The sequence below is a fragment of the Ovis canadensis genome, chromosome 9 (assembly GCF_042477335.2).
Source record: "Ovis canadensis isolate MfBH-ARS-UI-01 breed Bighorn chromosome 9, ARS-UI_OviCan_v2, whole genome shotgun sequence".
NCBI lineage: Eukaryota > Metazoa > Chordata > Mammalia > Artiodactyla > Bovidae > Ovis > Ovis canadensis.
The window spans coordinates 67,049,732-67,064,890 of record NC_091253.1 but is presented as its reverse complement, the minus strand read 5'-3'; the positions used below and the strand labels follow the sequence as shown (position 1 = coordinate 67,064,890).

Here is a 15,159-nt window from a genome sequence, read left to right as displayed (position 1 = left end):
CTTCTTCCCTTCACCGCCAGGCTTCTTTCCAAAGTCGTTTAGGATCCCTGCCTTGAATTTCTCACCTCCCAGTAACCATTCACTCCTCAGCCCTCAGCAACCCCGCTTCCACTGCTACTGGTTTCTTCTGTTTGCTGGCTGCTAGTTCCATTGGTCCTGACGGGCTTGGTCTCCACTGCCTTTGACGCTATAAGCCTGTCCCTCCTTGAGAGTTTCTTGTCCCTTGTGATCTCTGAGCCCTGTCCTCATTCCTATCCTACCCCATTCATTCCTACCTCGTGACGCTGAGTGCGGTGGGAAGAAACCCTTAAGCATTGTTAGTGGACGGAGAGAGAAGCTAGTGGGCACAGAAGAAGGAGCAGGCTCTTGGAGGAGGATGACGATGGGCCAGATGGAGGCATGGCTTCAAGCAGGAAAAGCAACACTTGAACCTACTTGTGATGCCGAAGAAAGGAGGTAAAGAGGCAAACTGCGAGAGTGCATGCCTGGTGGCCTTAATTTACTATAAAATGTAGGAAGTTAGAGTATCTGCTGTTTACCAAAAATCATAATTCAAAAAGATACATGAAACTCTATGTTCATAGTAGCACTATTCCCAATAGCCAAGACCTGGAAGCAACCTAAGAGTCCATCAACCGATGAATGGATGAAGAAGATATAGTGTATATTACAATGGAATATAACAGGAGTAGTGTTGGTCACTCACTCTTTGCCACCCCATGGACTGTAGCCCACCAGGCTCCTCTCTCCATGGGATTCTCTAGGCAAGAATACTGGAGTGGGTTCCCTTTCCCCTCTCCAGGGGATCTTCCCGACCCAGCGATCAAACCCAGGTCTCCTGCATTGCAGGCAGAATCTTTACCATCTAAGCTACAGGTACTTTACCATCTGAGCCACCAGGGAAGCCCAGAATGGAATATACTCAACCATAAAAAAGAATAAAATTTTGCCATTTGCAGCAACATGGACTGTCAATCCTAAAGGAAATTAGTCCTGAATATTCACTGGAAGGACTAATACTGGAGCTGAAGCTCCAGGACTTTAACCACCTGATGTGAAGAACTGACTCATTGGAAAAGACCCTGATGCTGGGAAAGATTGAAGGCAGGAGGAGAAGGAGACGACAGAGGATGAGATGGTTTGATGGCATTGGAAAAGACCCTGAAGCTGGGAAAGACAGAAGGCAGGAAGAGAAGGGGACAACAGAAGATAAGATGGTTGGATGGCATCACCAACTGATGAACATGAGTTTGAGCAACCTCCAGAATTTGGTGATGGACAGGGAAGCCTGGCGTGCTGCAGTCCATGGGGTCACAAAGAGTCAGATATAACTATGCATGCTCACACACATGCATAGTATAGGTCAGGTAGTATACATAAATTATTTAATTCTTCCAGAACCCTGTGAGGTCAGTATTATTATTATTCCCAGTTTATGCAAGAGGAATGAAGCTGCATAAAGCTACAAGATTTGCCTAAAATCACTCATCTAGTAGATGGAGTTGCTGGGAATTAACCCTCAGTCTACTTTGCTGCAGGATCTTTCCTTAAGCTCAGCACTAGGCTGAATACTGGGGGGCTAGGGGCACAGAAGTTAGGTTATTGGATGCTTTCAATCAGTCTCCTAAGATCATAGCTATAATTATAAATTATTTAAAAAATAATGGCTATAATGTGTTTGCCAAAACATTAGATGACTGTTTCGGGAGAGAGGTGCTGTTAGAAAGGCTGGTGATGGCTGAGACAAAAAGGAGAGAGTCAGGTAAGTGCACAGCTGAGCCTCAGAAGCCCAAGAGTTTCTGCATGAGGGCGAAGGGGGATGGTCTCCTATGGGGCAGGTCAAAGGTGGGCATCCCTGCCGGACCTCAGTGAGACTGACAGGAAACTGACAGAATAGAAGATTAACCTCAGAGGAAAGCCCAGATACAGGAGAGGGGAGAGGATAAAGGATTACTGACGATGGAACGTGGGCCCCAAGGTGCAGAGTGACAAGGGTGGTGGGAGGACCCAAGGGGAGCAGAGCAGCAAGTGGGAGAAAGAGGGAGGGGACTGAGTGTTGACTTTTCAGGCAAAGTGAAATGGACATCAAAGCAGTTGCCTAGTGCCACGTACTCATGGGCGCTCCATGGACCAGTGCCAGTCTGCAGCCTGTCATCAGCCCACAGTGAGCAGGGCACAGAAATTGAGAGGAAGCAGCAGCTTAATTTGCATAGCAGTTTGACATGACGACACCTTCCACTGGCACTAGTAGTAAAGAACCCATCTGCCAATGCAGGAGACATAAGAAACACGGGTTCGACTCCTGGGTTGGGAAGATCCCCTGGAGGAGGGCACCGCAACCTACTCCAGTATTCTTGCCTGGAGAATCCCCATGGACAGGAGCCAGGCAGCCTACAGTCCATGTGGTCGACAAAAATCAAACACGACTGAAGCGACTTAGCATGCATATCTTCCACGGGTCATTTTCCCCCTTGTATTTGACAGAAGTATTGATCCATGACTGATTAGAAATTTCTTAAAAATTATCCTTCCCCACAGGTAGTGTCAGAAGTACTGACCTGTGTTGCCTCGCGTATTATGATGTGTTTGCTCTCATTTTCCCATCTTGTTTGATCAAGGCCACTGCACACCGTAATAAAATGGGCAGCTTCTCTCATCTTCCTTGTGGTCTTGAAGGAAACAACAGCTAAAATGAAACTGAAGGGAAGAGGACCACTTTTGCTACAAGATCCCTTTAGAAAGAAAATAAAGTTTTTGTGCTTTTTAATCACATTTAACAGTGACTGAGTCCAGTTTTCCAAACTCTCAGGGAAAGCTCTCCCAGAATTCCAGGATTGAAGATGTCACTGTGCCTGTTCTAGTGGGAGAGAGTTTATTTTCAGACTTTATTCCTGGTCTGAAGACTACCACAAGTTTTAAAAGTAATTGAACTCGGTCTAGACAGCAGATTTCAGTGGTTGCTAAGGAACTAGATTAGTTCTAATCTAAGGGATGTGGTATTCATTTTTATTTCCGTTTTCTTACTACAGCATTTTAATTGCAGATAAATGTCTTTTATGGCTCTCTAGGGTGTAAAACACTTTTCTGTTAGCTGGTGGGTTAGCCAGGGGAGACCGTGTTTGTACACACCCTCCAAGCAGATGGCATTCAGGCATGACGTGTTTCAAAAGAAGAAAAACGCTTCTTGAGGCATGAACAATAGCCGGGCTTGTCGGCGCAGGCCAGGGCCAAGCGCTCAGGGCCGGCCAGCCGCACCCACCCGTGCAGGAGACCCCAGGCCTGGGGCCGCGTCCGCCAATGCTGCACACACCCCCTGACTGCCTCTTCATGTCACAGGTTCTGTCATCCCGCAACCTGCTGCCACAGTCACCAGGCAATCAATTCCTCAGATAAAAGATCAGTTGTCAAACCCCAGAAACTCATTTTCCACGCGGCAGCCAGGGTGAGCTTTTAGAAAAGTAAATCTGATAGCATCAGCTCAACTTGACCTGACCTCTCCCCACCCGATCCTGCTGGAAACACCTCAGTGCTTCCCAGGCCTTTAAGATAAGAGCCTTAGAGAACTTCGCAGGCCCGACCCAGCTGCCCCTCCCCAAGGGAGGCCTGCCAGACCCAGCTGGCCCTCCACACGGCCCTCAGCCTTGCTTCTGAAGGCAGCCTGGCCTGTGCTCCCGCACTGCCTGGCCCTGGGCTCGTACACACCCTCAGAGAGGCCACGGCCAGTGCCCCTTCCATTCCTGAGCTGGGAGCACTCCTGTTAGCCAGAAGCCCCCAGTCCAGACCCTCCTACCTGCATTTGTCACATATGTGCGGTGGTTTAATCACTGAGTCGCGTCTGACTCTTGTGACCCCATGGACTGTAGCCCACCAGGCTCCTCTGTCCGTGGGATTTTCCAGGAAAAAACACGGGAGTGGGTTGCCATTTCCTTCTCCAGGGGATCTTCCCCACCCAGGGATCGAACCTAGGTCTCCTGAAATGGCAGGCCTATTTACCCCTGAGCCACCTGGGAAACTAAGTTTATGTTTATCCATGTGTCTGATGAAGGTCTGATTCTCCAACAGAGCACAGCTCAGGAGGGCAGAGTCTCTGCCGAGTTTTCTCGAAACTGTATTTCCAGGAACTAAAAGAGCCCTTTTGGCCACCTGATGTGAAGAACTGACTCATTTGAAAAGACCCTAATGCTGGGAAAGATTGAAGGCGGGAGGAGAAGGTGATGGCAGAGGATGAGACTGTTGGATGGCATCACCGACTCCATGGACATGACTTTGGGTGGACTCCGGGAGTTGGTGATGGACAGGGAGGCCTGGCGTGCTATAGTGCATGGGGTCACAAAGAGTCAGACACGACTGAGCGACTGAACTGAACTGAAAAGAGCCCTGAGCACATAGCTAGTAGTGCAGCAATGAGGGCTGAGAGCAGAAATAAAATCCAAATGGTCACTGGAGGCTTTGGCTGCTTGTGGGGGGACCTCAAGAGTCATGATGTCATGAGCCACATCCTTGCCAAGGCGCCAACATGTGGCACTAGTGAGGAGCCCAGCAGCTGCTCCTCGCACACAGTTGCCACCTCCTTCAGAGCACCTCTTGTGAAGTTACAACTGTATCTTTAAGAAAAGTAATACCATCAGCACCACACACACACACACACCCCCAAAGAAAAGCAACAACTGCTAATGCTGGTGCTGAATAAGAAGAACAAGTGAGGAAGCCTAACGCTTTCCTCTTTCATGGGGGTTATGTGCTATGAGCGTGTTCATGAACTTGAAGGTTAATAATGGCTAACACCCATGGAACCCTGACTCTAGTGAGGCTGTATGTTGGTACTCGTGTACATTTTCTCATTTAATCTTCTCAGTTCAGTTCAGTTCAGTCGCTCAGTCGTGTCCAACTCTTTGCGACCCCATGAATCACAGCACGCCAGGCCTCCCTGTTCATCACCATCTCCCAGAGTTCACTCAGACTCACGTCTATCGAGTCCGTGATGCCATCCAGCCATCCCATCCTCGGTCGTCCCCTTCTCCTCCCGCCCCCAATCCCTCCCAGCATCAGAGTCTTTTCCAATGAGTCAACTCTTCACATGAGGTAGCCAAAGTACTGGAGTTTCAGCTTTAGCATCATTCCTTCCAAAGAAACCCCAGGGTTGATCTCCTTCAGAATGGACTGGTTGGATCTCCTTGCAGTCCAAGGGACTCTCAAGAGTCTTCTCCAACACCACAGTTCAAAAGCATCAATTCTTCGGTGCTCAGCCTTCTTCACAGTCCAACTCTCACATCCATGCATGACTACTGGAAAAACCATAGCCTTGACTAGACAGACCTTAGTCGGCAAAGTAATGTCTCTGCTTTTGAATATGCTATCTAGGTTGGTCATAACTTTTCTTCCAAGCAGTAAGCGTCTTTTAATTTCATGGCTGCAGTCACCATCTGCAGTGATTCTGGAGCCCCCCAAAATAAAGTCTGACACCATTTCCACTGTTTCCCCATCTATTTCCCATGAAGGGATGGGACCGGATGCCATAATCTTCATTTTCTGAATGTTGAGCTTTAGGCCAACTTTTTCACTCTCCTCTTTCACTTTCATCAAGAGGCTTTTTAGTTCCTCTTCACTTTCTGCCCTAAGGGTGGTGTCATCTGCATATCTGAGGTTATTGATATTTCTCCCAGCAATCTTGATTCCAGCTTGTGTTTCTTCCAGTCCAGCGTTTCTCATGATGTACTCTGCATAGAAGTTAAATAAGCAGGGTGACAATAGACAGCCTTGACGTACTCCTTTTCCTATTTGGAACCAGTCTGTTGTTCCATGTCTAGTTCTAACTGTTGCTTCCTGACCTGCATATAGGTTTCTCAAGAGGCAGGTCAGGTGGTCTGGTATTCCCATCTCTTTCAGAATTTTCCAGTTTATTGTGATCCACACAGTCAAAGGCTTTGGCATAGTCAATAAAGCAGAAATACATGTTTTTCTGGAACTCTCTTGCTTTTTCCATGATCCAGCGGATGGTGGCAATTTGATCTCTGGTTCCTCTCCCTTTTCTAAAACAAGCTTGAACGTCAGGGAGTTCATGGTTCACGTATTGCTGAAGCCTGGCTTGGAGAATTTTGAGCATTACTTTACTAGCATGTGAGATGGGTGCAATTGTGCGGTAGTTTGAGCATTCTTTGGCATTGCCTTTCTTTGGGATTGGAATGAAAACTGACCTTTTCCCGTCCTGTGGCCACTGCTGAGTTTTCCAAATTTGCTGACATATTGGGTGCAGCACTTTCACAGCATCATCTTTCAGGATTTGAAACAGCTCAATTGGAATTCCATCACCTCCACTAGCTTTGTTCTTAGTGATGCTTTCTAAGGCCCACTTGACTTCACATTCCAGGATGTCTGGCTCTAGATGAGTGATCACATCATCATGATTATCTGTGTTGTGAAGATCTTTTTTGTACAGTTCTTCCGTGTATTCTTGCCACCTCTTCTTAATATCTTCTGCTTCTGTTAGGTCCATACCATTTCTGTCCCTTATCGAGCCCATCTTTGCATGAAATGTTCCCTTGGTATCTCTAATTTTCTTGAAGAGATCTCTAGTCCTTCCCATTCTGTTGTTTTCCTCTATTTCTTTGCATTGATCACTGAAGAAGGCTTTCTTATCTCTTCCTGCTGTTCTTTGGAACTCTGCATTTAGATACCTATATCTTTCTTTATCTCCTTTGCTTTCCGCCTCTCTTCTCTTCACAGCTATTTGTAAGGCCTCCCCAGACAGCCATGTTGCTTTTTTGCATTTCTTTTCCATGGGGATGGTCTTGATCCCTGTCTCCTGCACAATGTCACGAACCTCCGTCCATAGTTCATCAGGCACTCTATCTATGAGATCTAGGCCCTTAAATCTATTTCTCATTTCCACTGTATAATCATAAGGGATTTGATTTAGGTCATACCTGAATGGTCTAGCGGTTTTCCCTACTTTCTTCAATTTAAGTCTGAATTTGGTAATAAGGAGTTCATGATCTGAGCCACAGTCAGCTCCTGGTCTTGTTTTTGTTGACTGTATAGAGCTTCTCCATCTTTGGCTGCATAGAATATAATCAATCTGATTTTGGTGTTGACCATCTGGTGATGTCCATGTGTAGAGTCTTCTCTTGTGTTGTTGGAAGAGGGTGTTTGCTATGACCAGTGCCTTTTATTGGCAAGACTCTATTAGTCTTTGCCCTGCTTCATTCCGTATTCCAAGGCCAAATTTGCCTGTTACTCCAGGTGTTTCTTGACTTCCTACTTTTGCATTCCAGTCCCCTATAATGAAAAGGACATCTCTTTTGGGTGTTCGTTCTAAAAGGTCTTGTAGGTCTTCATAATACCGTTCAACTTCAGTTTCTTCAGCATTACTGGTTGGGGCATAGACTTGGATTACTGTGATATTGAATGGTTTGCCTTGGAGACAAATAGAGATCATTCTGTCGTTTTTGAGATTGCATCCAAGTACTGCATTTCGGACTCTCTTGTTGACCATGATGGCTACTCCATTTCTTCTGAGGGATTCCTGCCCACAGTGGTAGATATAATGGTCATCTGAGTTAAATTCACCCATTCCAGTCCATTTTAGTTCACTGATTCCTAGAATGTTGACGTTCACCCTTGCCATCTCTTGTTTGACCACTTCCAATTTGCCTTGATTCATGGACCTGACATTCCAGGTTCCTATGCAATATTGCTCTTTACAGCATCAGATCTTGCTTCTATCACCAGTCACATCCACAACTGGGTATTGTTTTTGCTTTGGCTCCATCCCTTCGTTCCTTCTGGAGTTATTTCTCCTCTGATCTCCAGTAGTATATCGGGCGCCTAATGACCTGGGGAGTTCCTCTTTTGGTATCCTATCATATTGCCTTTTCATACTGTTCATGGGGTTCTCAAGGCAAGAATACTGAAGTGGCTTGCCATTCCCTTCTCCAGTGGACCACATTCTGTCAGACCTCTCCACCATGACCCACCCGTCTTGGGTTGCCCCACATGGCATGGCTTGGTTTCCTTGAGTTAGACAAGGCTGTGGTCCTAGTGTGATTAGATTGACTAGTTTTCTGTGAGTATGGTTTCAGTGTGTCTGCCCTCTGATACCCTCTTGCAACACCTACCATCTTACTGGGGTTTCTCTTACCTTGGACGTGGGGATATCTCTTCACGGCTGCTCCAGCAAAGCACAGCCGCTGCTCCTTACCTTGGATGAGGGGTATCTCCTTACTGCCACCGTTCCTGACCTTCAACCACCTATTTTTTAAAAAACTTCATTTATTTTCGGCAGTGCTGAGTCTTCGTTGCTGTGTGCGGGCTTTTCCCTAGTGGCGGTGAACAGGGCTACTCTCTTTGCAGTGCAGGGGCTTCTCCTTGTGGTGGCCTCTGTGTTGCAGAGCACAGGGTCTAGGGGCATGGACTTAGTACTTGTGGCTCCCGGGCTCTAGAGAGCAGGCTCAGTGGTGGTGGCACACAGGCGTAGTTGATCCCTGGCATGTGGGATCTTCCCGGATCAGGGATCTAACCTGTGTCTCCTGCGTTGGCAGGCAGATTCTTTACCACTGGATCAGCAAGGAAGCCCCTCAACAGATCTATTTTTTTGTCTTCCTTTTTCTAATAAAGAAACAGAGACTTCGAGATGTTAGTAATTTACCCAAGGTTACACAGCTAGTAATGGCAGAGTGGATTTGAAGCCACATGATCTAATTCGTGAGAATTGGAATGTGAAGAAGGCTGAGCACCAAAGAATTGATGCTTTTGAACTGTGGTGTTGGAGAAGACTCTTGAGAATCCCTTGGACTGCAAGGAGATCCAACCAGTCCATACTGAAGGAGATCAGCCCTGGGATTTCTTTGGAAGGACTGATGCTAAAGCTGAAACTCCAGTATTTTGACCACCTCATGTGAAGAGTTGACTCATTGGAAAAGACTCTGATGCTGGGAGGGATTGGGGCAGGAGGAAAAGGGGACAACAGAGGATGAGATGGCTGGATGGCATCACTGACTCGATGGACGTTGAGTCTGAGTGAACTCCAGGAGTTGGTGATGGACAGGGAGGCCTGGCGTGCTGCAATTCATGGGGTCACAAAGAGTCGGACACGACTGAGCGACTGATCTGAACTGAACTGAACTGATCTAATTCGTTCCAGAGCCTGTGCTCTTAACCATTACCTTTACTGCCTCTCCCAGAGAGGCCCAGGACACCCCCTTAGCAGATATACAGATAGTCTGTACTATCTGTTCATTGAGGAATAGTTGTCTCTTAGTCTATTACTTGGGGTTTGAATTTTGGCTTAACTAAAAGTAGCTAAACAACCTACTTTTAGCTTCTTCCCTTTCCATTACATGTTCCATTTTGACCTATTTCTAAAATACAGATTGATCATCTGTCTCTCTCCCAGGTTCAAGAGGGTTCAGTGACTTCCCTCTGCTTACAAGGACATGACAAACCACTCAGCCTGGCACGTGAGGCCCCATGAACTGGCCCAGGCTCTCTGTCCTCATCTCCCATCCTTCTAGTAGCACTCCTAAGCAGATTACAAGGCAAGGACTTGCCTAATCCCTTGCCTGAAATGTGATTCTCCCCTCTTGAAATCCTGTTCAGTCCTCGAAGCCAGGTCAACCTGAGCGACAGATCACACAGAGCAGGGGTCCCCAACCCCCAGGGCCATGGTGCGGATCCATGGCCCACTAGGAGCCGGGCCACGCACAGGAGGTGAGTGGCGAGCGCGTGATCAAACTTCATCTGTATTTACAGCCACTCCCCATCGCTTGCTTTACCGCCCGAGCTCCGCCTCCTGTCAGACCAGTGGCAGCATTAGACTCAGTCCCTCGGACAGCTAGGAGATCCAACCAGTCCATCCTAAAGGAGATCAGTCCTGAATATTCATTGGAAGGACTGATGTTGAAGCTGAAACTCCAATACTTTGGTTGCCTGATGCAAAGAATTGACTCATTTGAAAAGACCCTGATGCTGGGAAAGATTGAAGGCGGGAGGAGAAGGGGATGGCAGAGGATGAGACGGTTGGATGGCATCACCGACTCAATGGACATGAGTTTGAGTAAGCTCCAGGAGTTGGTGATGAACAGGGAGGCCTGGCATGTTGCAGTCCATGGGGTCACAAAGAGTTGGACACAACTGAACGACTGAAGTGAACTGAACTGAAGGAGCTTGAACCCTACTGTGAACCACACATGCAAGGGGTCTACATTGCTCGCTCCTTGTGAGAACCATCCTGAAACATCCCCCACATCCCTAGGCTGTGGAAATATTGTCTTCCATGAAACTGGCCCCTGGTGCCAAAAAGGTTCTAGACCACTGACATATACAGTAATGACGAATATTACTATTTTTAAAAAATAATTCTAAGTATTATTACTCTTCTAATACTCAACTAAGTTTGAGAGAAAAGAAAACTTGAAAAGCCTTTTGTAAACATATTTGTAATAAGGTTTTCTACAGTAGATTCAAGCTCAGTTTCAAACTAGGAGAGAATATTTAGTATTACTGATAATGTTTTCTCCCCTTGCCTCAACAACTCTGAATCTACCAGAGGGCCTTTGTAGCAATTTTCTCAAAGTGTTACAAATTCTACTTTGTATATCATCTCTTCCTGTTTAATTATAAGGATTTGAATTTACAGCACCAATTAATCAGTAATTAGATAGTACTGTACCAAAAGAAATTAAACAAAGATAAAAACAAAAACACAACACAGCACAAGGCCGTATCATCTGGTAATGTTTCATGTAGCATGATAACAATACTTCCCGAGAAATATAGGTGAACTGAATCATTAGCTAAGTATTCTTTTGATTTTTTTTTATTGTTGTTTTTAGTAACTTCCAGTACCGATGGGAAACTTAAAGGTAATCCAAATACAGAAACACTCTGATTATACTAATATTTATTCCTCTTTTTACTCATCAGAAATGTGCTTTATGATACTCAATAATTATTGTGAAATGTCAGCTTTTGGAAATGCAAAATAAATGCATATTTTATAATGATACGTGCTCTATTGATCTTCATACTTAACACACAAATCAGCTTTTGTGTTAATTATCATTGAGACTATAAAGCATAAATGTGCATGTTAGATGTGAAAAATCAAAAAAGCCACAGAGCAGATTGAGGAAGGAAAAATGAAGGTCCCTGAAACCAAGAGATGGAGCGAAAAACCATGACTGTGTAACAGGGCCCTTTAGGGATGGGAGCAAGTGGCAAGGGGACCTTCTCCCTACAAAGTCATGCCATTTCCCTGTGCCTGGCTCATGGAACTCTTTTCCATGTTCTTAAACCTTTTGTTAACAAAAGGAAAAAAGAAGACTGATAGTTGGAAAGAGAAATAAGCAGCTCCCGTAATTCAGTCTTGGAAGAGATGGCAGCATGGCCTGCTCAGGTGCGCCCCCTGCTGGTACGGAGTGATCCTGACAGCTGAGCTCAAGCTGTGGAAGGAGCCCCACCATCTATTTATACGTAACAGTCTCTAGAGCAAGCTTTTCTCCTTCACCACCCCCAAGTAACCCCTTCCCTCTGTGGCCATGACTACATGGGAAGACTGAGACATAAAACACTCAAAGTTACTTTAAGATGTTTTACATTCTTTCCCTGGTGCTGTTTCAGGAGGTCTCATTTCTGGAAAAAAAAAATAATAAGATCAACTTTACTCCCAAGTGTGAGGATCTTATAAATTGTAGATACTGTAAAATCTCTTAATAGTATGCAAAATGAGTGAGTAGTTTCTTCCCTAAGCGTATGAAACTGTCTTGAAAGTTTCTGTGCAGTGAATTTCATTGTGTGCTCTCAAGCTTGCTTTCTAGAAGTACTTTTCTCTGAACCGAGTAATTTGTCTTTTGATGGATCAATTTGCCAAGAGAGAGCATAAGGTACTTTGAGAAGAACTACAGAAGAAAATTTCAAACATTCCCATCTTTTGGTACCTTAGATTGAAAGAGTAAGCTTTGCTTAGTAATTCAGCACTATGGTGAACATCAGAGAGCCAAATTGGAATAATTTTGATAATTTCATGGTGAAATTGATTGAGCAGTTCCCCAACCTGCCTTAACTGGGAACTATTTGACTTTTCTCTAAATCAGGAATCTTTTTTCCCTTTGTTGCTTTGAAGCGACGCTATAAAGTTTCTCTCTCGAGTTCATTGCTTTTACAAACTATACAGCATACCTGAGGATGAAAACCACCTTTGTCAAAGAGTCAATTCCTTTATCGATGTGACTTATTACTCCTCTCCTGTGCTCCTTCAACTGTTCCCTCATTTGAAACAAAATATTCATCTCTGAGGAGGCGGTACAATTTATCTGATGTCAGGGTACTATTAATGCACACATTTTTGCCTCTCAATGCTAACTTCATTATTGAAATGAATTTAAACAAGCCGGCTTCAGTTCACAGTGATCATTATGTGATGGACCTTTATTCAGGGTTAGCTGACCAAAGTTAATGAACCAGAGTAACCTCTTCTTCTCAGTGGCTCTTCACATTAACAGCATAGCAACTACCCTCTGCCCTAGCCTTCTTCTCATAGACTGTGGAAAAGCCAGCACTGGAGTTTAAACACCCCTCACTGCATTTTCTCCCACCCTCTCCATCGCAGTCAATGGGTCCAGTTACTGCTCAAGCCAGACACCTGGGCACGATCCCTTCTGCTCACCCCCCACACCCAGTGCAGCGGCCAGTCCTCTGAGGCCACCTGCTGCTGCCCCTGCCCCAGTCCACGAGACTCTTTCCCCCTGTCTGGATTCCTAGCAATTATGTCCCAACTAGCCTCCCTGCTTCTATGCTACCTTTCTTAGAACTCATTCTCCATATAGCAGCTCAGGTCATGATTTTTAAAATATCAATCATTTTACATCATTAGACCTGCTTCAAGCCTGCTAGTCACTTCCTGTTCCACCTGGAATAAAATCGAAGCACCTCCCATAGCTAAAAGACCCCACATGACCAGCTCAGCACCATTCTCCCCTTCTCACACCAGCGGATCACTCTCCAAATATCCAGTGCTGATTCCTGATGCCTCGCCTTCACACAGCTGTCTTGGCTGCTGGGGGTCAATTTCTCCTCCTCCTCCTTCGCAATTCAGCTCAGAGGTCACCTCCTCGGAGACCCTTCCCTGCCCCCGTTGAGTGCAGCTGTCCACGGTCCTTGTCATGTCACATTGTCTGTGCCTGACATAGCACGTGTCACTACCAGAAATTAGTCTCTCCCTTTTCGGTTGTTTGCTGATTCTGTGTTTCTCCTCACCAGCCTTGTGTGTTGTTTACCACATATCACCCATGCCTAGGAGAGTCTAGCCCTATGCTTCACTCTGAATGAACACCTGTTAGATGAATGACCAGTGGATGAACCTGACACTTCCTAATATTATGTAAAATTTTAATCAGATTTTGTTATTAAATTAAATTTTTGACACACTGTGCAGCTTGTGGGATCTTAGTTCCCTGAACAAGGATTGAACCTGTTTTGCAGTGGAAGCTCAGAGTCTTAACCTCAGGAACATCAATAGTATATGATTTTGACTGAATCACTTAACCTCTGGACTTTGACTTCCTCATCTGTACAATAAAACTAACAAACATTGCATTTTCATGGGGACAATCTAGAGGGGTAAACGTGTGTGGTAACATGGCACGGAGATGCAGAATGAACAGTTAACCATGCCCCTTCCTGTTTTCCAGGAAATCTTCGGAGGAGCTGGACATGGACAAGGTGACAGCAGCCATGGTACTCACCAGCTTGTCCACCAGCCCCTTGGTTCGGAGCCCTCCTGTGCGGCAGAACGGTAAGCCTGGGGCGCGGCCCAGGGAAGGGTCCTCCCACATCAGGAGCAGAGCTTCTCTTTGAGGAAGCTCTTTTCTTTCTCTCTTTCCTCTTCCCCTTTTTTCCTTTTTTTCCAGTTGTTTTTTAATTACACAACACATGAACACACTCGTATTTTAAAATTCAGCCATGTGGTGCACAGTCCCTCCCCAAAGGCAGTCACTCTCAGCAGTTTGGAACACATCCTTCCAGACTCTGGTCTTTGCACTTATGTGCAGACTCATTCCTAACACACACAATGGACCCTCACCCACTAGTGAGAAGGGAGGGGAAATGTGGAAGAAATGGACTCCAGAGCTACCAGCCTCCTTCCTCCTCATCGTCCCAAAGACCCCACTGCATCTCATTCCTACATCCACCCGTTGAGTGCAGATTTACTGACCTCCACCACCTTTCCAACTTATCTTTAAGAACTTGTGTTCCATACCCAGGTAGATGGAGATTGGTCTCATGAAGTTAATTCCCCAGCCTTTTTTTTTTTTCTTTTCCTGTTTGGTTAGAGGGGTAGTTGGACCAAAGAATGCTAAAGATTAAATATTTTGAAAAAGCATTATCCCAGGCTCTTTAATCCGTTCTTTTATTCAGTATATATTTATTAGGTACCCTAACAGATGCAGCCTGGCGTGCTGCAGTTCATGGGATTGCAAAAAGTCAGACATGACTTAGCAACTGAACAACAGCCATAATAGATGGTTTGACTATATCACTGAAACAGTGTCCATACTCCTAGGTAACGTACAGTCTTTTGCGGGGAAAAAACTATCACAGCTATACTAATAGCTAGCATTTATTGAGTACTTAGTACGTGCCATAGACTAGGTTTACTTTATCTCATGCAATTCTCACAATTCTATGAGATGCTATCACTATTTTACAGATGAGTAAACTGAAGCACCTGAGGATTAGCTGACTTTAAACAGAGCTGAATGGTGCATGGGGATGACCCAGAGAGATGTTATGGGGAGGGAGGTGGGAGGGGGGTTCATGTTTGGGAACGCATGTAAGAATTAAACATTTTAAAATTTAAAAAATAAATAAATAAATAAATAAATTTAAAAAAATAAAATAAAAAATAAACAGAGCTGAACTTCTTTCCATATCATTCTGATTCCAGATCGCCTGTCTCAGTCATGATATAATATCGACTCATATAATTCAAGATGATAAATCAGTAGGGCAGTAGGAGATGAAGCTGGGGAGCCTGGCAGGAAATCAAGGAGTCATATCTGTCTGGTTATGAGTTTGGACATTCTTCTGAGGCTATAGGAGAGCTATGAGATGATTGAAACATTGGAAATTTATAATTGGGTATACAAGACAAAAACAAAAAGT

The 15,159-nt window shown here is 45.2% G+C and overlaps 1 protein-coding gene across 2 annotated transcripts in view; it reads left to right on the top strand.

Moving 5' to 3' along the window:
* ZNF704 (zinc finger protein 704) overlaps positions 1-15,159 on the top strand; it is a 248,030-nt gene that overhangs the window by 183,053 nt on the left and 49,818 nt on the right. For both annotated transcript variants that reach the window (XM_069601084.1, XM_069601085.1), the window contains exon 3: positions 13,686-13,789. In XM_069601084.1, coding sequence (XP_069457185.1) covers positions 13,686-13,789 — 104 coding nt within the window. The remainder of the gene's footprint in view (positions 1-13,685; positions 13,790-15,159) is intronic.